The sequence below is a fragment of the Passer domesticus genome, chromosome 6 (genome assembly GCF_036417665.1).
Source record: "Passer domesticus isolate bPasDom1 chromosome 6, bPasDom1.hap1, whole genome shotgun sequence".
NCBI classification, from domain to species: domain Eukaryota; kingdom Metazoa; phylum Chordata; class Aves; order Passeriformes; family Passeridae; genus Passer; species Passer domesticus.
Window position 1 is genome coordinate 24,712,415 of NC_087479.1, and position 26,597 is coordinate 24,739,011.

At 41.9% G+C, this 26,597-nt stretch overlaps 2 protein-coding genes across 7 annotated transcripts in view; one reads left to right on the forward strand and one right to left on the reverse strand.

The window, feature by feature from the left end:
- SLC25A21 (solute carrier family 25 member 21) overlaps positions 1–4,648 on the forward strand; it is a 237,453-nt gene extending 232,805 nt beyond the window's left edge. For 2 of the 6 annotated variants that reach the window (XM_064423927.1, XM_064423926.1), the window contains 2 exons: positions 345–397; positions 2,824–4,645. In XM_064423927.1, the coding sequence (XP_064279997.1) occupies positions 345–397; positions 2,824–2,903 (133 nt within the window). In that variant the 3' untranslated portion in view covers positions 2,904–4,645. Of the gene's footprint in view, positions 1–344; positions 398–2,823 lie in introns of all 6 variants that reach the window. The other 4 variants (XM_064423922.1, XM_064423924.1, XM_064423925.1 and 1 more) reach the window with 3 other exon arrangements.
- Positions 4,649–8,101: 3,453 nt separating this feature from the next.
- PAX9 (paired box 9) lies at positions 8,102–26,389 on the reverse strand. The gene is made up of 5 exons (XM_064422612.1): positions 26,169–26,389; positions 24,624–25,250; positions 22,172–22,314; positions 17,228–17,380; positions 8,102–8,356 (listed from the first exon to the last, which is right to left on the reverse strand). Exons 1-5 carry the CDS (start codon positions 26,170–26,172, stop codon positions 8,102–8,104), a joined length of 1,182 nt encoding a protein of 393 aa, XP_064278682.1. The 5' UTR covers positions 26,173–26,389.
- Between the last annotated feature and the right edge of the window lie 208 nt (positions 26,390–26,597).

Genomic DNA, 26,597 nt, shown 5'->3' on the forward strand with positions numbered 1-26,597 from the left:
CTTTGATATTCAATTATATCAGTCATTTTGTCCCTATATGCAGCTGTTGTTAACAGACTTGTCTTGAAAGTAAACCCATCTCACTGATTAAAGTCATATTTCTGATTGGCTAAGCTCACAACATTGCTTTTGTGACTGAACATTGATTAACTTTTTCTCTTCATCTGATCTGCCTCTGTAACATGTTAAAATCCAGATACAGCCTGCTATTGAACATGTGTAATTTCAAATAATTGCCTCTAAGTGCTCTGCCAGCATTTTAACAAACATATGCTACAATTCCGTTCTTCTTTTAGAGCAAGAATATTGTTTGAAATGTTTTGTTTGTTATTCTTCTGCTACAGATTTCTGGCTCTGTACAAAGGCTTGCTTCCCAAGATCATGAGGCTCGGTCCAGGTAATTTTCCTTCTGTCATTTCTATTTTGCTTTTGTTCTGGCTTTCTCTTCCCATTTTTACAGTTTCTTGAGAAAATGTAGTAAATATCAGTCAAATAAATGAAACAAAATATCTTTCACTTTCAATGGTTTCTTTTTGAAATAGCATCATCTAGTAGTATCACAGATGGATTTGGCTAAATATGTGTCTAAAACAAATAATTTACACATATGCATCAGAGAATTGCAGATCCAGTAAGTGCTGGTTCGTGCAACTGTTTTATTTATGAACAAACCGAAGTACGTGCAAATGACAGAACTGTAACACTCTTGGAAGTTTCTTTAAGTTTCCTAGTCCTTCTAATGTGATCTTTTGAGTTCACTAGCACTATTCCATAGCTATGTGAAGTCAGCCTAAATGCAGGTTAGAGTCTCTCCATAAAATGCACTCAACTAGTCAAGGCACAGCCCAAGCATATCAAATTCCAGTTACTTACTTCTCTTATGCTCTATGGGGGCAGACACTAAAAAGCTGATAGCAGAGCTGGGAAGAGACTTGTATGACCCTGAAAAACTAAGAGAACAAGAATATCTTAAAACTGGGATTGTTGCTTGACCATTTCTTACCAATTATTACTCCAAATGTGGGAGCACAGTGGTTGAAAGCTGTATCTTCTTTGGATTTTAGTTTTTTTTCCTGACTGGTTTTGATTAACCATGAAAGTAAAGCACTGGGCCCTCAGACTTTGTCAGCCACAAAGGCAGTCTGCTTCAAAAAGAGCAGAAGCCCCAATTTGAACAGTATCCCATTCCCATGAAATTGTATTTCCAGTTGTTCAAGCTGGTTGTTTAATATGCAAGAACACACATAGGTAAAGCAAGTAGGTACAGAGCCTGTTCTGCAGTATAAAGGAGGCATTAGGTTTGTCTGTAAATGTTTGCATATCCAATCCATCTGGCTAAGTACTAGACCATGCCTGGTTGTTGTGCAGGGTGAGGAAGAAGGTGGGGAGGGGAAACAAGGAGCTCTGGAGTTAAAAGCCTTTTCCCCTCACACTCCAAAGATACTAGATTACATACAAGACAAAGAGAAGGCAGTGTTTAGCTTTCCCAGTACCTCTTAGCACAGCAGATTTTGGAATAAGATTTTCCATCTTACAAATGACTATGCATTATGGCCCACATCCAGCAAGTCAGTTACATGTGAACTTCATTCTAAATACTTCTGTAGTTATATTGGCTAACTAACATATAGGTTTAACTTTCTGATGAAACAATAATACAGTCTTTATTATGACTGGAAGGTAATTCCTTCTTCTAACATGTGAGTGTTTACAGGAAAAGAGATACACAAACAAATCACACAGTATGAGATTTGGAATCAGCCTTGATTTGGGTTCAGATCACATCTTAGACATTGTGTCTATGATTTGTTTGTCGATCAAAGCCTTTTGCAAACATCTGCTCTGTCTAGCTTTCTGTGAGCTCCTTTTCATTGAGAATTTCAAGTCTGGTGATGGTTCCTTAAGATAAATGATGTGGAGAAACTCGTAGCAATTCTGTGTGCCTGGTTGTCTTAACCTATCCCTAGAAAGGTGAGCCCAGTTCAGCAGAAGCCTCATTTGTTAGAGAGGCCACTCCAAGATGCCAACTGCACCAACACGCAAAGGCAAGACAAGAAGATACTTTTGCCACAGTGCTGGCACTCACAAATATATTTTTACTCATGCAGTCTGGTTCCCTTTATCCATGTTCTCCAACTAGAAACTTCTCTATGTGTTTAGTTATGTATATACCCTCTGAAATGTTCCCTTTTTTTATCTCTCACAGCCCAGTTACAGTCTGGCTTCACTAACAGTAAAGATATTTTATGGCTTTCAATCTGGGATTTTATACTGTTACCAATTCTAGCAAATAATGCCATTTCATTAGATCAAAACTTTACCTGTGGATTTGTAGCCAGGAAAGATTATACTCCCTTCCACACTGTGATTTTCTGCTTTAGACATAGTGAAAAAACAGGTAAAAGCCTCTCTTGACTCTTACCTGGAAGTGTTCTTATCATCCTGAAGACGAATTTTTGCCATTCCACCAGTCAAGTTGCTCTTTCATGGCCAAATCTTGTTAAACAGGCACACAGATATACATATATTCAGACTAAAAGTTTCACTTTTAGAAGAACAAAGGAAAACTTGAAAAAGTATTAGGAAAAATCACACTGACAGTGAATTTGGTTTAATATACAAGCTATTTACATCAAGTTTAAGATCTAACATTAAGTAAAACTGTTATGGTTTATGAATTGGTGAATTTTTAGTGAACTCCAGAAATAGTAGGCTTATCCATTTTATAAATAAGGCTTTGCCATATTCTTGTTTATGTTACACTCTATAAAATCTTGAAAATACTGGATTTTCTATGTAGTAAAATAATATCTTTTCTTCCAGGTGGTGCAGTGATGCTTTTGGTTTACGAATACGTTTATGCATGGCTTCAGGACACAGTTAATCCCAAGGAGCATTTCTGAAAAACATACTCTTTAAAATTGCATGCATTCTAAAATACACTATAATAAAGCAAAAGTGATTCTTATCCTTCATAATGTTGAATACCCTCAGATTGTACTGATGTTAATACAATTCCAAACAAATATGGTCTGTAGGTCCTGATCCAAGAAAATATTCAAGTACATGTTTTTCTGTAAGTGCATAATTAAATAGCACTTGACATTTGTAATGGTTTTGCTGGACCAAGAGAAAATATAAAGCAGACTTAAAACTGAGTTTTTAAAGGACAAACTGAAATTTCTTGACACACAATCATCCTATGTAATCACATACTTTTTTTAAAGTTTCAGCTGAAATGGCAAGATAAAAACTATCAGGATATTTTAAAGGAAAAAAAGGCATAATCCTTGGGGGGGGCAGATACTAAGCTAATGTAAACTGACAGCTCCATTGACTCCACATTAAAAAAATTATCCATACTCTGCAACTCTTCAGCCAGTCTTGGGTCCAGTTTCAATTCAGCCCAGTATGATTTCAGCATTCCAATAAAAGCTTTTCAAATTCTTCGGAGTTTGGATAGAAAAGGACAAGCACAAACAGACACAACCTTAAAAACATGCATAGTGCTAAATATCCTAATGTTCTTTGCCATATATATTATATAAATCTCATTCCGATCAAAGGTACTGAAGGTAATTAGTATGCATCAAGTTGCATAAAAAAACAAACCAACCTGGGATTCATAGAAGAAATGAGTAAATAAATTAACAGAAAGAAGTCATTTTAGGCATATGAGATTTTACTGCAAAATTTTTATCCACTTTGATATACTATCCCAAAAGAGCTGTCCTGTGTTAAAAGTGCTCAGTGCACCCTGACTGCCCCTTTAGCCTTTCATTCCTACCATGGAATGGTGAAACAAGGCAGCACTTCTGCAGTTGCACATAGCTAGCCGTACCCCTCGAAGAAATGCACCTTTCTGTAGAGAAAAAAATGTTGCTCTGAAGCTAAAATTTTTCCTTTTCCCAGTCACTGTAAATATAAATATTCCAGGGATGAATTTGTGTTCTTACTAGCCATTCCAACTCCATCCAATAGAGTAAATTCTCCTATGCTGACTGAAGACATAGTTTCTGTTCAAGCAGTTGTGTCATTCTACATTTTCTCTTAAAAAACTTCTTAAATAATTTTAAATCTTGCATTATTCTGTTAAAATATTATATATATATATATACATATAAAAATATATTAAAATATCTTCATTATGTAACTTGGTTTGTTGTCAAACGAGCATACATCTTGCAAAGTTTCAGTATCTCCCCCATACTACATTCACTCTGTTAGCAATAATGTTCTTCCTCTGAAGGAGCTACAAACCTCTTCCTTGGCAATCCTAAAGAAGTACTTTTCTGCATTGTTACTTGGAAATGGCAGTTCACATGTGAAGTCTCATCTCACAAGTGTATTTAATGCATTGGAAAAGCAACAAAAATCTAAAAATAGAAATGTGTTTTCAGCGCTTTCAAGAATGCCTGTATTGACATGCTCAATAAGCCTCTCTTTTGTCTGAATTTGGCAACAGTGGCTTTTCATACCTATGCTATTTCATAGCTAAAAATCAATAAAATTAGCTCTGTTAAATTTTATGGTTTTAAGGCAAGTGTTCCTCGTTGTTGCATTTTATTATCGGCACTTGGCCAAAGAGAAGACACTACCAAGATAATTTCAGAAACCTAAACCAAAATGCTTTATAATTTGTCTTTTATTAATTTAGAGCATTCAAAATATAAAAATAAAATGCTTTAAACATACTGTATATACATATATAGCCTTTGGTTTTACATCCTTTCCAACCTGATTTTATTTCAGTTAATAGCTCAGCCTGATCTTGGATAAAAGGAGAAACATTCAAAAACAGAAAACAGTATGGTATGGGAAAACAAACCTGTGAACATGCCAGCCCAATGCCCCATTACTCCTCATGTAATGTGGGCTGAAATTGAGTTTTACCAAAGATCTTCTGAACTGGGACTGTGCAAACTCAGTTGAGTTGAAGGGAGTATTATTAGACTTCACTGATCCCTTTGGAAACATTTAACACTCTGGGAATGTAGTGTAGACTTTTCAGACTAAAAAAATTAATTCTGCACCCACATACACAGAGAATATTTCCCAAAAGTATTCATTCACCTCAGTGGGTTCACTCCAGATTTATACCCGGGTACTTCACAGCAGCAGTTAACCCTTACTTATTATTTTTTAGGAAACAATTCCCTTTTTCTTTTTAATTTAATGTCAAATGGTTTAGAGTTGTGTGATAAGTGAACATGTTGCAGTTTTCAGTTTACCCATGAGTATAAGCAGTGAAATAGTCCCTGGGCAAAAGAGTATTCTACATTGTAAGTTTACATTTAAAAAAAAAATTGTGTAACTTCACACCAAAAACAATCCATGACAGGCAGTTCACCAAGAGCCAAAGTCAGGCATTGTTGCTCACTCTGAGCAACACTTTCTGCACTCAGCCCGCTGACTTCCCATTCAGGGGTAAGGAGTCATGTACAGCAGGCAGGTGCGCGGAGAGCTGCACCTAAACAAACACAAACAAAATTGTTTATGATGGTGTATCCCATGGGAAGAATAATTAACATAATGTCCTGTGCCTGTTTTATAAATTATCCTGATTTATCTGAAGATCTTGAAAATAACTGGTACATGCTAAGGATCTGTCTCTCTGTCTCCCAAAACACACTAATTCCTCATTGGAATGTCAGGAAAGACAACTTTTATTCCAGAAATGACTTTATGTTACTCAAAAAAATTTGGAAAACTTTTAACACAGGCACACTTTGTTAAAGGCTTGCAATGTCTTGAAGCTCAAAAAAGCTGTGCTTTGAAAAGTTTATCTTCCTTCGTTTTTTGTTTTCTTTTCCCTTTGGTGCCCCTTGTTTGAGTTCTATAGAAAACAATAGGTAGACTCACTCAGTAATTCTGTAATCCAGTAGAACAACTAAGTTGAAAGCTAAAATCCTCCTGCCAACTTAATCACTTATCTACTTGTGATCTTTTTCTCTTTTTTTTCCCATTTTGTCTTTAGTGAAGAGCTTGTCTGGTATTAAATTAAATTATTATTTCTTTTTCATGGTGTTAAGGCTCACCTTATTTCAGCTATAATAGCATAAAGGCAGAATAGCATCCATCGTGTCACTAACAGTGTGGCAGAGTGGAAATGCACTTGTGTGCACTTTAGTGGTTTCAAAGAAACATTCTTGAAAAATTGTTCTACTGATTAACGAGCGTTTCAGCATCTCATTAAAGCTAAACAGCTGTTGGATACCTTTGAGGATGAAGAAAATTAATCACACCCAAGATCAGATATTTGTTTCCGTGGGGCCAAAATACAATATCTGTGTTCTTTACAGAAATGCAGTTCTGTTAACAATTTTTTAGTGCAAGAAGCAAAGGTGGCGTCAGCCAGAGAAGTCCATCCATATTTCAGTGGACATACTGTACATGACATAAATACTGATTACTTAGATTGTTATGAAAATTTACCCACAGCTGTCTTGGTGATGAAAGCTGAAAATCCACAAAAAGATAACTGTATTTTAAGAGGGAAATGTATTTTTCTCTCTCACTGAAGTAGTGTTTAATATGGGATGCAGATAGAACAATATATGAAGAATAGTATTTTCTCCTTTGCTTTAACTATGTCTACAGTAATTTAAGTTATTGCAAAACACTTTTAAAAATACACAATATATTAATAGTCTATGATGGATATGAAATGTCACACCAGGCTTTTTTTTTTTCCACGTTCATAGTCTGAACATACCTACAGCATGGGAAAAGTATAATAATAGCCAGAACTTTATTATTGCCCAAGGAAAACAGGTGAATTTTCAAAAATCAGAATTTTAGCTCTCTTGGGATTAAAGTTTAAAGCAAAATAACTGGCATGGAGTACTTGCCACTGCATACAGAAATGTAGAAAGAAAATTCGCTAATATTAAATAATATCTCTGTTTGTAGCACCACCACCAGTATACCTATAAGGGGAAAAAAATGCTTCAGAACAATAATGTAAACTTTACCAAGAGCCATACTTTACATTCATTAAAGCAGAAATTAAAGACAAGGTCCTCTTTAAAAATTACAACATAATCTGGACACAAGTGAGCTGAGAATGATGGTACAATTCTGTTTCTCAGTGGAGTTTTTGACTAATAGGGCTTTTTAAGCATCTCTGCACAGGTTGCACACTAACAGCATTTTTCTCTACAGTTTTCTGTTTTATTCAGGTGTTTTCCACCTATATTTCTTTTTGTATATTTCGTATTAATATGGTGTTTCATGAATCTGGGAGGTTGGGTATAACTGGAGAGTTACATAACTGGATTTCTGCCTTTGGCTCTTCTGCCAAAGAGATAACTATCTCATAAGATGATGAAGCCTCCACTGTGGGCACAAAAACATGACCAAAAACACCTACCTAAACCTCATCACCTATCACCCCACCATGCAAAGACATAGAAAATAACTAGAAATCTTCTTAACTTAAAAAAAAATAAAAAGAAAAAAAGAAAAAGGTAAGAAATGTACTGGAAGGTGAAAACAAATGCTGTCAAAAGCCTCTATTTACAAATGGATAAAATCACAAAGATCTTACTGCTGCCTGACGATGGCAACATGCCGGAAGAATCTGAAAGCCACCTATTGCCTTTGTTCTATATTTGATTACCAAAACCCAATAAAACAACAATAAAGGACCTCGTAATAACAGTGGATTGTATAATCTCATCAATTAAAGGGTTGTTCTCTAGGCATTTGGCAAACACTTCCCATTCAGCCACCTTTGCTGATTCAAGGCATAGCAGAATTTTCTGTGGTGATTTTTCTTTATTGATTTTTGCACAAATCTTAGCAACGATTGCACATTTAGAAAGTTTGTGATGATTAAGAATAAATATGTGTGGTTTGACCAGGAGAGAGTGGAACAAGGCTCCACGAGCCCTTTGAGGGACACAAAGTCTAAGGGCGCAACACCACACTTCTCTCAGTTTCTGATGTTGCCTTCAGCTCTTTAATCCCAAAAGCCTTAGGGGAGACAAGTCACAAGGAGAAGTGCCAGGTGTGGCCAGCATGAAGGGAGCAGTCCATGAGCTGGGCTCGGGGCCCGAGGAGCCAGCGAGCTCACGGTGCTCCCGGACCAGCTCCTGCATCAGAGAGCAGAGGCCGTGACAGAGTGGCTGCCCTCCCTGGCAGTCTGCATGCCCTTGAACGCCAGCGAGGCGGGGATGTCGCAGCTGTGAGGGGACAGCGGGGTGCCCCCGGCGTGCTGCCAGCCGTGGCTCGCCATGTAGCTGGATGGAGTGGCGCTGTACGTCATGTAAGGTGACACTTGGGCCGGTGTGGCGTAGGCGGGCATGGCTGGTGCGGACACGAAACTGCTGACGGCTGGGAGGCCATTGGGTGCCTGAAAGGAGAGGGAAAGGAAAAGGATTTCTAAGAGAGTAGGACACATTGGATCTGCCATAAAATAAGCTGCCCTCAGATGCTGCTGGGGCTTTGTACCAAAAACAGGACCAGCAAGGACACCGAGAGAGAAACCCGTAACCATTGCCCTGAATTTCAGGGGCTCAGTGGCCCCTTCTGCTTTGCTTTTTAAGACCAGTTACCCCACTGTGATCAGTGCTTCACACCTCTCCCAGCAACCTGTCCCAGACAGGGACCACGAGCAGATGATGAGGAAACACAGACCAAGAGCAGGGCAGGAGCTGCTAAGGCCCCTGTACACCTGCCTGCCTTCCTGCAAGCTGTTGTTCATGGACTCCTCAAAGCCCATAGTTGCATATGATCATTACACTTGAGAGCTACTGGAGGGATTTGTAATGAGTCTCTCCCTTCTCTCTCACTGAGCACCTTGATGCACTTGGCAATGGTTTCCACAGGTTGGAGTAGATGAACTGCAACCTTTACCTACCTTTCCCAAATTTCACACAGTGTTGTCACTGTTGCAAGCCCTGCTGGGTGGTGCTGTGGCAGTTTTAGCTGGGTATGCAGTGACCACAGCCATCCCAGCAGCAGGAGAGACAGACCCATCGCTGTGCCTCACCCCTCCTGGCCCCAAAGGAGGGTGGGCTCAGCCTGAGCTGCCATGGGCAGGTGTGGGCACAGATCTGAAAGCAACACTCCCCAGAGTGAAGAGGTAACAGCAGCTGGGGGAGGTGGAACATCTTAAACTCTTTGGTAACTGTTTGTTCAGAGCATGAGTCACAACTTTAGTAGTAGTATTATTGATGGTGACTTTTAAAAATCTGTTTTCTAGATACTTGGGATAAAAAACTTGCAAATGTTCTTTGCTCATAGCTTCTCCTGGTTTCAACAGGGCTTCTGTGCACAAAACAATTGCAGGGCTGGGTTCTTTCCTGCAAGCTATTTTCCTAGGTCCTTCTGTAGGCTGGAGAGAAGAGTTTCTATTTAAATAGAGAAGGGAGAGTCCTTCAGTCAGCTATGCTATGATTTCACAATTATTGACTCCTTATTCAACTAAAAAGTGTTTGGTGGTTTATTTCACACCCATAAATGTTTCTTCAGCACAACAGGTACAAACCAGGATCATTTATCTTGCTTAAGTTTCAATTTGTGTAGTGTTTGTTTTAGGATTTGGGGTGGCATTTTTTCTCAAAAATGTTTCCTATCTGGATATGAAAGAAGAGTATTGATTCATTAAATACTGTAGCATCGTCACATGGTACAACTGGACACAACCTGAATAGTGCAAAGCTAAAAACTTAAACAGACTTTTGCTTCTGCTAAAACTTCACATGGTGTTAACATTTCACTTGTTCAATTTCTGCCTGGATTGTACCTGCCTGATTTCCAGTATTTACCTTCAAAAAGGGCACTGGTCTATTTTCAGGCTCATGAGTTTCCTACCCATGTAGCTCACAGTTTCACTAACTATCCTCTCATTATCATTTGGAAAACAGAGCAGTAATTCTGCTGGACTCCATCAATATAAACCTGTACAGCAAACTAAAGCAGAAGGAGACAGCAATGGCCGCAAGCTTCCAATAGGAATATTAATTAGTACAAAACATACAGCTGTAGCAGCAACATAATTGTCATTCAAAATAGATAAATACTTGTTGAAGCTGCACTTGCCTTATTCTTTTGAAAATACAAATATGTGATCTGACCAGTAACTCATATTATGTGCCCCTACTGTGACTCAGAATTACACTTTAGCCTCAGCTTTAAATATCAGTGTTTGCAACAATACTAATTAATACAAACCTGCAAATAATTGCACTGCAAATCAGTACAGTTCTTGAATCACATAGAAAATTATGTCATTGCATTTACTGGAAATAAAAATTGTGGCCCTAAAAAGCTGCTTTTCCAATGTGCAAACAGGAAACAAGAATGAGCACCTCTGGTTTTTGTAACAAGCACCAACAAAAAGCTTTGCACAGGTGCAGCAGTACCACTGAAGCCAGGTTGTAATGCTGGCATATCAAGTCCCACAACACAAATATATTTTGCACAGAGGAGTACAGAAACCCTGAAGGAGTGGGTGCTGGAAGAAGAAAATATATATGGGACAAGTCCCTGAAGTCTCATAGCCATTGAGACAGCACAAACCAGCTTCTAGACCTCAAAAGAGGTTTTTTGGACTCTGTGAATCCACCCTGCTCCTCAGGCTTTCCCACTCCCAAGGAGGCTGGTACCGAGCAGTGGGCTCAAGGCTGTGCCTGGAAGCCCCATTTTAAGTAGGATTCTTCCTTATGAGTGCTCATGTTCTGGGAAACCTTAGCTGTGCTTTGGGAAGGATGTGTTAGTGGGTACAGGGTAGATCTGTGCCAGGCAATGTGCCAACAAGGCATCTCTTTGCTGGTCCACCAATGTTCCAGCCCATGTCCTGATCTACTGCATCTCCTACAGACAAGGCCACCAGGGGTTCCTCAGCAACCATAAGCAGATGACTTTGCATGATCTGAGACAAATCTGAGCTCCTGAACACCTCACATTAATACAGACATTACCGATAAATACTTTATCAGCAGGCTTGCTGATGAATATTTGATCCAATCACACATATGTTCTGTGGCCTTATGGTGCAAAGTCTTCAAGTTATAACTCATGAAGAAGCCCAGGTTTCCTATTGAATCATGCTGTAAGTGCCACTTGTGTTGTTGTTGATAAAAAAGATAGAAATTGACTACAGATTCACTAGTTTTTGTAAAAGTTTAATTTAAAAGAATACCTATACATATTTACAGCAGCCAGAACAACCCTTTTACACACACACACACACACACACACACACACACACACACACACACACACTCCTATTCAAAACAAAGTTGTGAGAACTGTTGTTTTTATAGTCTACTCTGAATGTCAGAAAGATCTTGCCCCAGCTACTAAGGGCAGGATGTGGAGACAGTTGTGTAGGGACCACCAGCTGCAACCTGTCACAGGCCACCAATGCTGTCTGTCATCACTGCCTCACTGAACTGGTGAATCATTCTTATTTTTGTTGCACTGCTACAAAGCTTTACCACTCAAAACCCTGATTCTGTTGATGCCACAGCTGCCCTCAGCCAAGCAGGCAGCACTGGGATGGGTAGGAACTGGCCCAGCAGAGAGAGCAATTCTGCCTCAGGGGAGGTTTGAGCCATACCCACAAAGCAGTCAGAGGCTTCCTCTGACCTGAATTAAAAGATGAGGGGATAGAGAAAATCTCACTCTACACGATTTTAAAGTATGTTACTCAAAAAAAAATATACCCCAACACCCAAATTTTCATCTCTGACTTTTATCTGCAAAAGACTTGACCTAATAGTCTTGTCACAAGTGTTTTTATTTCCAAGCAGCCTTAGATACAAAGTGTAGGTTATCAGAAGGGTTGAATCTTGTCTGTCAATCTGGCACTTTTTACAAACATGACATTCACTTAAAATAAATGGAGGGGATTAAGTTCCATGACCCTGTATATACTGGATGAATAATTCATCCTGCAGTATTTCAATCAGAGGAAATGAACAGCAAAATCTAAACATTTGTAATTAGGAGTGCAAGAACCCCATGGTGTTTATGGATTTTTAAAATCCTAAGAATTTGTTTTAAGTGCAGAGGTTCTTGAACCTGGCTTTTAAGTTTTATAAATATTTTTTTTCTTAATTCGAACCATCGTTTTTCAAGGGAAATCTAATTTTTTAAGCAAACAAACAAACATTTAGTTGTAGCTGAACAAGAACTTCTGCTGTGTAAGAGATAAGGGTTCCCATTTGAAAGTGCCTACTTTCTGGCCTCTATGAATATCAGAGAGGACCTTTTGCTCTCAATTGCTGCTTCTAACAATGTTTTCAGACAATTGATGGAATAAGTATTTCCAAATTTTAGAGCTGCATTTGAAACCTAGAACATATGACCTCCCACCAACTCACAAATTCACTTAAACCTGTTCTTGCAAAGCTACCAGCAAAACAAGAGTAATTGGGTCAGGATCACAAGTTGGGTCTGGTGCCTCTCTGGCAAATTATTGCTGATACCTGCCAGTGACAGTAAAAGGAATACTGAGGTGAGAAATCAAAGCCAGGGTGGACACAAAGCTTTAGGTCACACAAAATGGTACTGCTGAAACAGGCAGACTGAACATATTTTCACTAGTAAAGGAGTTGGTGGAGTAGTTTTAACAGATGGAATCTTTAGTTTTGGTCACTTTAGATACAATACTAACTAGAGAAAACTTTTATTGTCATTGTTTTCAGCCTGTTTGTGATTTGCAACACAGAGAGAGTGGGTGGATGAAAAGCAAGTCTAGAACCAAGCTAATGTGGGAATATCTTTGGAATAAGTAATCTCCATTAGTTGCTTGGACTCCTAAAAGTCAGAACAATTATTTCACAGCCAGAGGTAACCACCACATACACCTGGATATCTGTTTTGAAGGTTATGCTTGTATAATGTGTTGCAGAGCTTCAGCCTCCTCTCTCCTGCATGGTAAGAAGAGACAAGGGTACAAGCTTTCTGGACAAACTTCCCAGCCAATCCACATCAGACAAACTACCTGATTTTGGTTTTTTCTGCCTTGGTCACAGAAGAACCACAGAAATATGCAAGCTAGATTTCACTTTTGGCCCTCGTGGTATAAATTCTAATTATATATTTTAGTGAATTGATATTTAATTTCATTCCCTTCCCTACTTTTTCTTCTCTGACTTTTGCTTGCTAGATATGTGTTCTCTCAGTATCAAAATTAGTTCATCTCCCATGTTCTCTTCCCATGCTGCTTCTAAATGTTTCAGAAAATGACCCATAATTGTAACATTTAAAATCAGAGATGGGTATTTATGTTAGCTATCATTAATAGCAATAATGTAAAGGATCTCATTTCAGTTTTATGTGAATACAAACATGAGCACATTAGATGCCACAGGTGGCTGCCACCTCAATTTTATAGTCTAACTCTAAGGCTGGTGTCCAAAAGAATGTAAATTATTTTTCTTTTTTATTATTATTTACAATTATTTGAATGACTTGGCCATTGTAATATAATTGTTACAATATTTGATTAAATAGTTGATGTATTGCATGGACTAAGAATGCAGACTTTGTGGAAGTATTCTAAATTACTATTTTTAAAAAAATCTGGAGAAACAGCATAGCCTTGGAGTTACCTAATTCAGCAGCCTGAATGAGCTTGGACAGTGACTCAGCCCAAAATCCCCTGCTGCAGTCATCAGAAGTTCAGTCTGTGTCACGGCTTAAGGGACACACCTCTGGTGAATAAGGGTGCTGTTTTCGTTTGTATCTCGCAATTCTAACACTGACTTGGAGGGAATGAATCCTTCCTGCGCTTGGATCAGCAAGCTCAGCACATTGCCTTGATCCTGCAGCACAGCCCTTCCCCGAGAGCGACTGAAACCTGCCAGCAGAGGTACCAGGGAGCAGCTCCTGGGAGCACAGCGAGCGCTGGCAGCAGCTTTCTCCGCAGGGATGCTGCCGCACAGACACACGGACACCTTCTCGCTGCTGGTTTTCAAAATGAAAACCTTCAAATATTTTCTGGAAGTGATGAATCTTTTCCAAATGGCCTGAAAACACAATCATGAAGAAGCTATTGCAGCAGTTGTTCTTTCCACAGCGACAGAAAGCGTAGCAGGAAGAAAAATACCTAGTCCTTCAGTCAGAAGAGCAAATCAGTATAAAAATCCAGAGGATATCTCATTTTTAGGGATATTCACATAATCAGTTAAAACTATTATGACAACAAGATGAGGAGCAATCAAAGAAAAACTGCAAACATCAAGGAAGCAAACACGCTAAGTCTCCTTTTATAATTGGAGGTTAAATATGATTTATAAATCAAGCCAACATATGGGATCCCTAGGGAACAGCAAACAAATTTTCCAAGTAAAACAGCAGCAGCAGGCGTGAAATAGAAGTAATATTTAGGAAAATTGCATTACTAAATTATCTAAGTAATAAAAATGGTTCTTTAGGTTTTAAAACTGATAAACTTAAGTAATATTTTTGTAGAAATTGTAATTATTAAATTAAAGCCAAATTCTGAAGCTGTAATTCAGTGCTACAGGATCAACAGGAAAAATTACTACACCACAAATCAATTCAAATCAGTGTTCCACTAAAATTAATGTGCTTACACAGGAAAGTCACTATTACCTAGAGAAGGGCTTCAAAAGTGAACGCTGAATAAATTTCCCCAGTTTATGATAATGTTTTTTCTTTAAAATATTTTTCAAGAATAAATGAGATAAAATTGCTAAGGTGTATCTGAACAACCCAGCCAGAGTTAATCCTGCCAATCATGGTTTGTTTTTTATAATGCTGGAAAATATTCTTACAAAAATATTTTCATATTAGACTAAATATCCATATCCTAAGATGAATTGACTTATTTTATTGAACATATTCCTGATTTGATTTTCTATTAATTTCACTACAATCAGCAGAAAATGAGACTCTGAAAAATTAGGACACTGACATTAAATAATCTTGACATACAAAAAAAAACTTAGAAGAGGCAATATTTTTAATGTAAGATATTAATTTGGTATAGTATTATAAAATATAATTTTTGCCTTTGTTTTCAAGAAAGAGCGAACAGGGATAATACATTGGAATTGAGAAGCTTTTAAAAATAACATACAGACAAGGGCCTTACATAGCTGCTCTGTTGCTCAGCTGAACTGAGTTGATTTGCAGAAGACTGTGATTTGGAAAAGAGACTTCAAGAATGGAGAATTACACTATTTCTCTTTCACTGTAAGTTGAGCAAAGTAATGCTGGTATTCTAGTTGAAGTCACAATTAAAACAGACTTATTCATATGCTGAAGTGGTCTAAGATTTCAAACATAGTTAGCTACCCAGTCCTATACATTATCTCTTTAAAAGATGCCATTTTCTTTGCAGCTATTTCTCCCATTATTAAATTCAATGCACAGCAATGTACTGAGTAAGAAAATCACACTACTTCCTTCTAAAATAAAGTTCAGTCCTTTCATAATGAGCAGATCCCATTCCCCATATTTAATGTGTTTTTTTATTAACTTAAAGCTGTTTCCTTTACCTATAGCCATTCCCAGCTGCAGTGAATAACACAGAAACCAGATAATATCAACTGAGTGTTTTAACTATAGTTGGGACACGTATCAAGATCACTCTAAATTATATTTTCTTATCCAGTTTTAAATCTCAGCCTCTTCAGGGAAATAAAATCCCAGTTTTGGAAATAGTAATAGTAACTTGAATTTACACACCATCACCAATCCTTTCCTGAAGGAGCCAGAGGCATTTTATGTCTTTTCCAAAGCAAACTACAGCAGAAACAAAAGAAAAGGAAAAAAAAAAAAAAAAAAAAAAAAAAAAAAAAAAAAAGGGCAGAGGGGTGGGGAAGACAAGGGGAAGAAAAAAAGGAAAAAAACACCACTCATTCTCTGACACTGAGTAATCTACTACAAAAACAACGGAGGAAAAGAGAGGGAGGAGAAAAAGGCATGGTGGATAAAAGGCAGACAGAGGTTGCTGTAAAACCTAAGTACATTCTGAGGGAAAAGCAGGGAGCAAGGGCTCCCAGTGTTTCTTCAGAAGTGCAATCGGTTTAGTCGGCTTTCACAGTGAGGTGAGATCTACCACAGCACACCAAGCACACACGTATATGTCCACCTAAACATCTCCAAATGTAGATTATAGTTCAAGGTCTGCCAAGGTCTGCACTGTCATTGAATGGTTGCTTCCTTTTCATACACCAGGTTGAGAAGGATGATATAAATCAAAGTCACTGCCTTTCCAGTGAAGATGCTGGATCCTGGGCTATGTTCTACTATTTAACAAACTTCACAACCAGACTATTTCAAAGTGGGGTGAAAACAAATTCTGATTGTTTTAAGCACAAAGCCTGGTTCTGATGACAAAAACACAACTTAAGTCTTCCTTAGACAGATACACTGGGCTTATGAGGACAATAGGAAAGCAGAGGGGGGAAAAAATCGTGTCATATAAGCAAACTCCTTTGAGCTGGAATTAACAACAGATTCCCATAGTTTTAGAACAGATTTGCACAATAATTCCCCTTTGGTATTTTGGCAAAATCTGGAATTGGGCAGGGCACACATGGACTCTAAACAAGCAAATACACTGGAAGAAATAAACATTTGTTCTTTTCTATGCTGTTGGTTAACACCATAATGTATTACTGAAAGGTTCTATGAAAAATGCCTTCTTAATATTATATACTTAGCAATATATTGTAATTTCAATATACTGTTATTTAAATGAAACGGGGAGGAGACTTATGGACACAGATGCTTCAAAGGGATTCTTGATGTCTAGAAACTAGGCAAATATGGGGTCAAACTGGTAAAGTCTTCACCTTATTCTCTTCAGGGACAGCCAAAACAGCAGTCTCCTGTGTCTAACAAGACTCTGATGCTGCAGAGGCAGTTACTGGGAAGCTGGTACACTAAGGAGGGAGAACCCACAACCCATCAATTGTTAAATGCCTACAGTTTTTACGACTAGGTGTGTAGGCAATTCCTATAACCTGATAAATTGCCACAACAGACAAATTCAAACACACTATACGGTCTTTATATACTTGCCAATCTACTGCAAGAACCAAGACTGAACAGGTCAAATCACATCTAATACCCCTGCTCCTGGCACTCTGCTCCCTGGCTGTGATAGGTATCTCCCATCACTCCCACTTTACAGTCCCTGATCATGTTTGTCACAGCAGACCTCCTGGTGGGTTGGGGTCCTTCGAGCAGAAGGTGCTGAGAGTGCAGTTTGATTGTCATCATACCATTCACTCACCTCTCTGACTTTCTTTATTAGTTTCATCCGGGTGGAGTGCCCTGAAGCCATGTGGGTTGGTGGACAGGGCACTGTGTTTTGGCCGTGGAAGCAGGTGGCCAGTAAGAGGCAGGTCTCACAAATGGGGTTCGAATTGGGTGCCATCCAGATCACCTGGGGAGGAATCGGGTGCATGTAGTGGGATCAGCTCATGCCCCTCACCCACAACATGCAATGACAAGGGTGCCTAGACCTCGAGCAAGCTAAGCTGTCTTAGTGGCAATGCTTTGATAGCAGGCCTGGTCTGGAGATCCTAGTGAGAGTGATACGGAACCAGACAGTCTCCAAGCCAAGGTCTGAACCCTGCACCAGACTCTGCTAACAATGCTGCTGGGTACTATGGCAAGAAAGCAAATAAACACCTCTCCTTCACAGCTTCACCCCCCTGCTGCCTGGGTATGACTGAAGAGCAGTAGGTCCGGACCTTTGCCATTGATGGATTTTGCACAAACCCATAACAGGAATCCAACTGTCTGGATCCTGTGCTATAAGATGCCAAATAAGAAATTCGCTAATTTTTTTTTTCAGTACATCATGTGTGTAGGAGGACTATGTAATTGGTCATAATATTTAAGGCTACATTTTAAGGTTCTCCCCAAAGAAGTTACCCTGTGTCGTGGCTTCTAAGCACTGCAGATACAGTTACAGATGCACGGCCACCAAATATACATTTTCATTGTTCATCTATAAATGAAAAAACAGGAACTAAACATTTATATTAAGTACATTTTCTATGCAAATAATCGTCCAGAGTTGCACCTACTTTTGCAATCACTTGTCCTAAAATGGAGCCTTCCCTTGCAGCACACAGAGCTCACAGCCCAGGTCAGAATGTGGCCAAGGGACAGGGAGTGATATCCCAGCAATGCCAAAAACTCAAGCCCCTAACAGCTGATGAAGTTCAGCTCAGACAGACCTGAGGTAGTTGCTGCTTAGGGGTTTGGCCAGTGCGTCAGAGGAAGACTTCACTCAAACTATGTTCACAAACCCCTCTGAATTAGGAGTGCTTTCTGCAGCTCCAGTAGGTTTGGGATGAGGCCTCCAAACAGCGCACCATTTCAGGAGGGAGCGTGCTCTCAGAGCCCCCAGTTACAAGCTTTTTCCCATTAATGAGCATCAGCTCCCTTTGGCAGTATGCACATCTGCTTCCGCAACGCACACAGAAAGTCATTCTGAAAAGAAATTATTTCCAAGCTATTTGCCTCTCAGCAAATCATACAGACCTATGTCAGGTCTTCTTCATTCTCATACATGTGTTAATATTGATCACAACTTTTTTCACTTTGAACATCCATGATGTTAGTCCAGCAAGTCACAAGCATCAGATGTCTGAGATCTGCATTTTAAATACAGTACATGTTTATTAAGCATTTTGATTTCAAATGCAGGTTACAAAGGTGTTCATGTTGCAGTCATTTCAGCTATTTTTCCTTAATGAAGTAGTCAGTATAAGCTGTGCAATGCAAAATAAAATACTCAGAACATTCATCCTTTGTAACAATAGCATAATTATCTGTAGAAGCACCTGAACACCACAATGAATGTGCCTCCCTGCATAAATAATGCAATATAACTGAGCTCTGTATGAAATGTGTATGACACAAAACTGTCAAACTCTCGGAAAAATCTATTTTTCTTTTCAGTTTCTCTGATTCACACTCACCCTGTTTGAAAGCCACGTGACAAATCTGTGAGTATGATACACCAGGAAAATTATGCAACTGCTTACGTATAAATGACAACCTGGGACATCAGATAATTAAACCTGAATAGAAACTTGACAAGGTATCTTTTGGTTTCCCGTGGAATGTTTTGTACAGAATCACAGTCTGTCAGGCTGAGGTTTCAACTCCCGAAACCCAAATATGAACAACATTGCAAACAAAAGCCCCAGTAAATCCATAATACATAAAATGAAAAATGTTCTACATCCAGAGGTTCAGTTTCATGTTAAACTAGTGTGACTGCATATTGTCAAGGTAAAAATGTGAAGTCTTCCTGCCTTTTCTGTGGGTGAATTCCCATCGATATGTGGGACAAGGGCTGAAATGTAGCCATTGGAACCGATTGGAGATGTCAGCCTTGGCTGCTGCCTGACAAGTCTGGGATGTCAATAAGAGTTTTGCCTACAAAAAGGCTACAGTATCCCATATCTTAAAACAAATATATATCATTTAAAAGAAGTGATCAAATAAATTTACTGTAAAAGTACAGAAGACCTCGTCCTTTGGTCTCAGTTTTTCTGGTCTTTCTCACACAGAGGAATTTTCCAGGGGATTTCTTGAGAAGCAAAATATTATCTTCCATGACTAAAGCTGAGGAACAAGTCTTTCACTTGCCTAGTAGTTATGGAGCTATTTGCAAGCTATGGACAGGTGAACGTTGGATGCTGGTGATGCTTAAATATGTAGATGATATTTGTCGGAAAATGCAGAATCACCTATCACTCACACAAAATCTACTGTTAATGTGTTTCAGACTCTGCTCCTGTGGTGAAATTGGGAAGCCTAATTTAAACATCCACACTTGATTCCCTCCTCTTGTAGGCACCACTGGTTTTGATAATACAGACATAAACCTGGAATATCGCAGAACAATCACTCCCTTCTCTGGGGGAAATCTGATGTCTACCTCCTTAAGACCCTTAAGAGTTTTTGTAGCAAGCTTTGCTCGAAAGAGATAGGAAAATAGCAATTATCCCAAAGTACAACAACAGAGCCTATTTCACCATAGTCCTTCTGGCATATTAAGTATATCTGAGACTTCCCCATTTTCCCACCATTCCAGATATCCCCCTGCTAGATTCACAAATGAACCAACATTCTCTCATATCCCCTGCTCATCTCTTTACACCCAAAACCATACACATTGCAAGAGATCATGGATCCTGTGATGTCAGAGAATTTTGTAAGTCTTTACTGTCACAGGCTGTCACTCCAGACTCACTATACTTCAGCGAAAAGTAAGTCAGCACTATGTGCAGCAGGAATTTGGTTCTTAAAATTCACTTCACACTGTCTGGAATAAATATTTTGGCAAAAGGAATGTGACAAAAAACTGCAAATAATCACATTTTTCCATCCTTATTTAGCATGATTTTTTTAACACATTCTTAATTAGCAAGGTAGTGAACATGTGGCAGACAAAGCAATTAATGCACATTCAAATTCATTCTCTGGATAACAATTCTGAATACTATAGTAATAGACTGGTCTATGTGTTAGAACTTTACAAAGCCAAATTCTGTTTACCTATATTTTACAGGGAAGAACCTCCTCTATATCTTCCTTTAGAGAGCAGGGTTCTGAATGTGTTTTTCCTGCCCTTTGAAACTCTCTGGACAATTTATTTGGATAAATAATTGCATTTTATTAATAGCAATTTTCTCAAATTTTAAATAGCACATATGTTTAAGTAACATTTATCAGGTGATCTTTCAGGTTGAACAAAACCTTAAAGTAAAACTGATATTGACAATAGAACAGTTATATATTATGAAGATTAAATCATAAATATTGAAAGTAAAAAAGAAAAAAAAGGTAAAAAATAGTTTCCAAACCAGCATTGAAAATAATTTATAAAACACTGTTTCTCAACACATCTGTTGAAGTAAATGAGATCCATCAGAGGCCATGGTTTATAGCCTATGAACAAGATCCTGTGAATATTTCAGCAGGACTGTGTGCAGAAGGCCCAGCCTGGAACCTAAGACAATGAAGCCACAGTACAGCTGCTCTTACTGAGTAGTGGCAATCTACTATTTTTTAGCAAGACTGTTAATGCTTATTTTAGACTTTAAAGAAAATTGTAGAAGGAGTAGTAATGCTAAATCTAAGTCTAATTCTATCTTTAACCATACAATAATGGCTACACTACAGCGCGCATTATTTGTGTTATGAAATGAACATATTAATAATGGGATAAGAGAAAAACAAAACAAATAGGACAGCACCGAGGGTGGTGTATTGTTTAAAAGGCAATATATGTAATGAGGTAGTTGTTCACTCTTGGGATCTACAGTATTTCCCACTCTGCCCGCTCTTCGTAAGTGTTCCCACAGTTTGTGCTCCGCATCTTGAATGTGAGAGCCTGATTCAGCTACTCTCAGCACCAAACACAAGCTACGAAAGTCTCCTTTACATGGATCTAAAACCAGACACAGAACTCAAAAAATATGTCCAAAACCTCTGTCTTTGAACGGGAAATGCTAAACAGAGATTGTGGGTTTTCTTCGACTTGGTTCTAAGTACAACAAATGCGTGGCCGGGAAGTCAGTGTGTCTGAGACCTCTGATGCATTTTGAAATGTTTCCATCACATGGAAAAAATGTTTTCAAAACCTGTGCTTTCCCAGCGAGTAACAGTTGAGCCTTTTATAGCTTTTCTCCTGGCACGGGACTTGATTAGCAAGTACAAAGATTCAGACAGAGATTTATTAAGTAACAGTTATATTGTGTTGTAATTAAAACGTAGGAAATTCGCCGTCTACTTAAGCGTTTAAAAATGCTTAATGTAGGAAGCAATTACATCTCATTTTCAAATTATTCCCCTGACTACAGAGCAGGCTGCGGACAGTCGAACGCGGCTGTAGGGGCGGAGGCGCGGCGGGCCGTGCCCTCTGGCCCGGCCGGGCGGGGGTCGCTGGCGGCGGGGCGGGCCGGGGGCAGCCCCGGGCCCGCTGCGATCGCTGACCCCGCCAGCCCCTCTCTCCGCCCGCCGGCTGCAAGGCGGGATGGGGGTGCTGGGCGCCGAGGAGAGAGGAGCGAAGAGAGCCGGGATTTTTCCCGCCCGTCTTTGCAAAGCAAAGCCGAAGAAAGTCCGGCACCGGCTCCGAACCGAGCACGGCAGCCCGAGCCGAGCTCCGGAGCCCTGTGCATCACTGCCCGCCCCCCGCCTCTCTCTTTACCTGGCTGTACTTGGCCTCCTGCTCAAGGGAGCTCTTCTCCAGCCCGTTCACGGCGTGCTGGGTCGGCGGGTGGAAGCTGTTCCGGCCCAAGCTGCTCCATTCCTCCACCTTGGGGCTGGGGTAAGGCGAAGTGTCATTCACTGCTGGAAAACAAAGGAGCGGCAGAGAGGGAGTTAGAGGCAGAGGCTGGCATTCGGAGATGGAGATGGCTTTGTCTCGGGATGGAGACGGCTCCCTCTCCCCATGGAAGGCAGTCTGTGGGGCAGAGCTAAGGGGAAACCGGTCCCTCGCCCGCCACACCTCGCTGAAGCTCCCGGAAGCTCCTTGAGAGGGTGATTTCGTGGGCAGAAGGGAGCCAGCTCCCTCCGTGAAACCTGTGACAGCAGAGATCAGCAACCCAGCCCGGAGGTGGCTGGCTCGCTCGTCCCCACGTCCCCGCACTGGCGGGACGGAGCTGCAGCCCGGCATTTATCCCCCAGGATCTCCTAAGGGGTATTTACGGGAACCGCCGTGAGTGCATTTGTGAGTCAGAGGAGAAACGATACTCCGTGATACAAATGGACCTGACACGCCTGCAGATGAGCTGAGCTCCAAACACTTTTTGGGAGAAAAAGGAAATGAATCATAAAAGTAAAACAATTTTTTTTTTAACTAGGGAAATAAAAGGATAAGAAAACGGGGAGGAAAATAAGTAACAGTCCTATTATTTACATGCCTCTCAGCCGCGGCATGGGCATACCGGGATGTTTTGCTGGCGGACAAATTCCTCGAACGGCCAAATTCCCGCACCGGGGAGCCAGGGGAGGAGTAGGGGGAGCCCTGCCCCGCGCCCGGCCGCATCGGAGCCGCCGTGGGAGGGGGCTTTCCTGCGACACCACCTCGCTCGGCCCCTCGCCGTGCTGGGGAAAGGCACAAATCTGAAGTTGTCTTAAGAAATTGAGCTCCCTCGGCGAGCGCCCTTTTCTGCTGATCTCACACTTTCCCATGAATAGGGGCTTCCTTTCCGTGTCAGCAAGGTCAGTTTACCCTATAAATCAAGGGCGAGCAGCCCCCATCTGCGGCATCGGCCACTCCGCAGCCCCGACCCTCTGACGGGAAGGGGAGGGGGGAGATTTCACACTGCGGAAAGATGTGTGCCGCTGCGGGGCTGAGGGAGACGAGACAGATACCGAGGCACCCGGCAGCACCGTTAGAGGCCTGCCCGCCAATGTGGTGTTAATAAAGGAGGAACTCAAAAAAAAAAAAAAAAAAAAAAAAAAAACACAACTTAAAATGTAAAAACCACAACAAAACAACATAAACCCCAAATCCTAAATTTCTCATGTGACTGTAATGCTCGCATTCTTTTTAATGTTCATTGCCAACATTACCTAGAGATTGCCTCAGAGATTGCCAGGTGTGTATTTGTTAAAGTCCACTCAGAAATAAGCACATTTGTTTGTGCCAGTGAGGACTAGGATAAAATTTATATCGTGAAGTGCAAAGAAGAACAAACTTACGTTTTCTGCATGTATACATATAAAAAACCATACTTGTGCATGCCTATGTGTTGCTTAAAAATATATCATCTTTCTGATTAAATAAGAAGAAATTAAACCTGCAATGTCGAAAGGATCATTTTGCATTTGAAATGCTGGTAGAACTGGATTGTTGCTATTAAAAAGGCAGCGAAAACAGATCACAGCTCCCACCTCTCCACTACTGAGAGAAGAATGGGACTCAGAAATCGCTGTAGGCAAAGGTTATTTTGGACTGTTGTTTTCAGTGACACTTTGAGTAACGCTTTCACTGTTAGCTCACTGGCAGAGAGCGAAATGGAAAAAATGTCCCTTGCTAGCGAGCGGCTGGGAGACGCGACGCAGTTTCCAGGCGGAGGAACCGAAAGAATGCAAAAGGGATAAAAGAGGAAAATCTTGGGCCTTTGGTTTTCGTAGACCACCGCTTCGGAGGAAAATACACCATCAGAATGAAAGCAATTAGATGACATTTGAACTTCCTGCCGAGGCAAATTTGGCCTGATTGCGAAAACTACAGAAAATTGACTTCTCAGTAACGCCAAGGCAGCGCCCGTGACCGGAGCGCGGCAGCGAGCCCCGGTCGGGACCGGCGCCGGCACCGGGACCGAGCGCGCCCTGGTGCCGCCGCACCCCGGGCCGTCGGCTCGGCGAAGATCCGCACGTCCCGGGCCAGGGCGGGGGAGGTGACGGCCCATGTGCGCTGCTCGCTGGCCCGCCTGCAGCCCACCCAGGCCCTTCGCTCTGCCCGCGTTCCGAGGCGCATCCTGCAGTAAGCTCAGTGCCCTGCCCGTGCCGGGGAGCACGCCAGGGGTTTGCCGGATCAAACACGAAACCACCTTCCGACCCTCGGCGAGGAGAGAACCCAGGAGCAGGGCACCGAACCCCTCCGGCCCTGCTTGGCTGCCTTTGCGGCCCCGGCTGCCCCCATTTCTCACCTTGGTCTGTGATGGAGCGGATCCCCAGGATGTCCGTCACCGAGTGAGAGGACGGCCACGTCCTGGGCATGGCCATGGTGCTGGGGATCGCGGGCACCCCGGGAGGGGTGGACACCTTGGCTCCTGCAGCAGCGATGGGGCTGGGGTAGGGGTAGATGTGGTTGTAGGACAGAGCAGGCTGTGGGGGCGGCTGGTGCTGCTTGTAAGACTCGTAGTGACTCTGCTGAGACAGGTTTCCGATTTTGTTGCGGAGGATGCGGCTGATGGAGCTGACCGACGGCACGTTGTACTTGTCACACACGCCATCGGCCAGCAGGCGATCCCGGATCTCCCAGGCGAAGATGCCCGGGTCCCTTTGTTTGTAGGTCCGGATATGTTTTACCACCGTGGGAGTGGTGACCCGAGGCTTGCTGCCGCCGATAGCCCCCGGTAGGATGGAGCCGGTCTCGTTGTAGCGAGCCAGGATTTTGCTGACACAGCCGTGGGAAACGCGGAGCTGCCGGCTGATGTCACACGGCCTGATACCCAGTTGCGCCAGTTCCACAATCCGCAGCCGGATGGCATTGGGCAGGGGTCTCCCGTTGACAAACACCCCCCCGAGCTGGTTCACTTCCCCGAAGGCAGGTTCTGCAAGCAAATGCACAAACACAGCCGTCGGACACGGCGGACGGCACAGAAGGGGGCGTCTGAGCTGCTCCTCATCACAGACAGATGTCACAGACAGGGACCCCCCCCACCCTGGTCACTCCACGCACGCTTCTTTATACTAGCGGGATGCCCCGAGACTGAAGGAGGCAAAGGGGAGGGAGGAAAAGAAGTGAGAGGTTAAAAAAAAGAAAAAAAAAAAAAAAGAGAGAGAGAGGAGAGAGACAGAGAAAGAAAAAAAGAAAAGACAGAAAGAAAGAAGATCCGTGGCAACAAATGTCGGAGCTCTCCGGACCGTGCATCAAGCATATTCCCAAAAATAAGCACATTCCAGAGATGAAAAATGAGATCGCTCCAAGAGACAAGTCAGCTTTATTGCCACAGGAAAAAGGAACGCGAAGAAAACAAAAAGAAAAGGAAAACATCTTCTAAGACGTGGGGGAGGGGGAGGAAGGAAAAAGTAGTTGAGGAAATTCTTTTACATCTTGGGAGAGACGAGGGCAGCGCGGTGCTTCTGAGTCGGGACTAACTTTTTAAAGACCGTTCCTGGTGCTGTTAGCGCCTTTCGCTTAACAGCACGATTACACTGGGCTGTAAAACAAGCGTGTTAAAATGTTAACTGCTACGATCGGTGTCAGGAATAATATACAACGTGTCACGGGCTCCAGCCATCCGCTCGGCTGCGATCCTGCCTCGCACTCGCCTAATAACACTAATAACAAGCCGACCAGTCATTAGCTCTCTCTCTCTCCCCTGCTCCTGACCCTCAACATGTTCTTACAACTTGTAGGAACACGAGCAAAGTCAATAAGGGAGCCGCGGCGGTGGCAGATGACTGCGCACGGGTGCTCCCCCTCTCTTGACAGCACTTGAACCCTCCTGCGGCTCCCGGCCACTTACCCATTCCTCTGAGCGGGACACCTCGAGGCCGGCCCTAAATCCCAACGGATCCCTATGCCCGGGAACCGAGTCCCGGCCTCCTGCGCTCCTGGCCGCACTGGCCCCGAGCCTCTCTGATCTCCGCTGAGGAGGGAACAGTAACGTGAGGAAGAAAAGAACTACAAGGAAATCTACATCCCGACAAGAGAGCCTTGACTTCTGCATTTCAACCTCAGGGCAGCGTGGGCAGGGCCGGGCTGGGCCGGGCCCGTGGCCCACCGCCCCCCCGAGCCCGCCCCTGGGGCGGCCCCACGGCCCAGCCGCCCTCCCAGTGGCCAGGGGAGATGACGGACAGCGCGGCGGCCGCGGCCCTTCCGCTCCGCTCCGCTCCGCGCCCGGCACCGCGCCCGCCGCGCCGGGACGGCGGCTCCGCACCTGCGGCGGTGAGTT

Bases quoted from the DNA above. Each gene is read 5' to 3' on its own strand.
- PAX9 (XM_064422612.1), bottom strand. The intron at 22,315-24,623 runs GTGAGAAATGGG...TTTGTTTTCCAG, and splicing joins CCGCTCCATCACAGACCAAG to CAGTGAATGACACTTCGCCT. The intron at 17,381-22,171 runs GTAAAGAGAGAG...ATTCCTCCCCAG, and splicing joins AGGAGGCCAAGTACAGCCAG to GTGATCTGGATGGCACCCAA.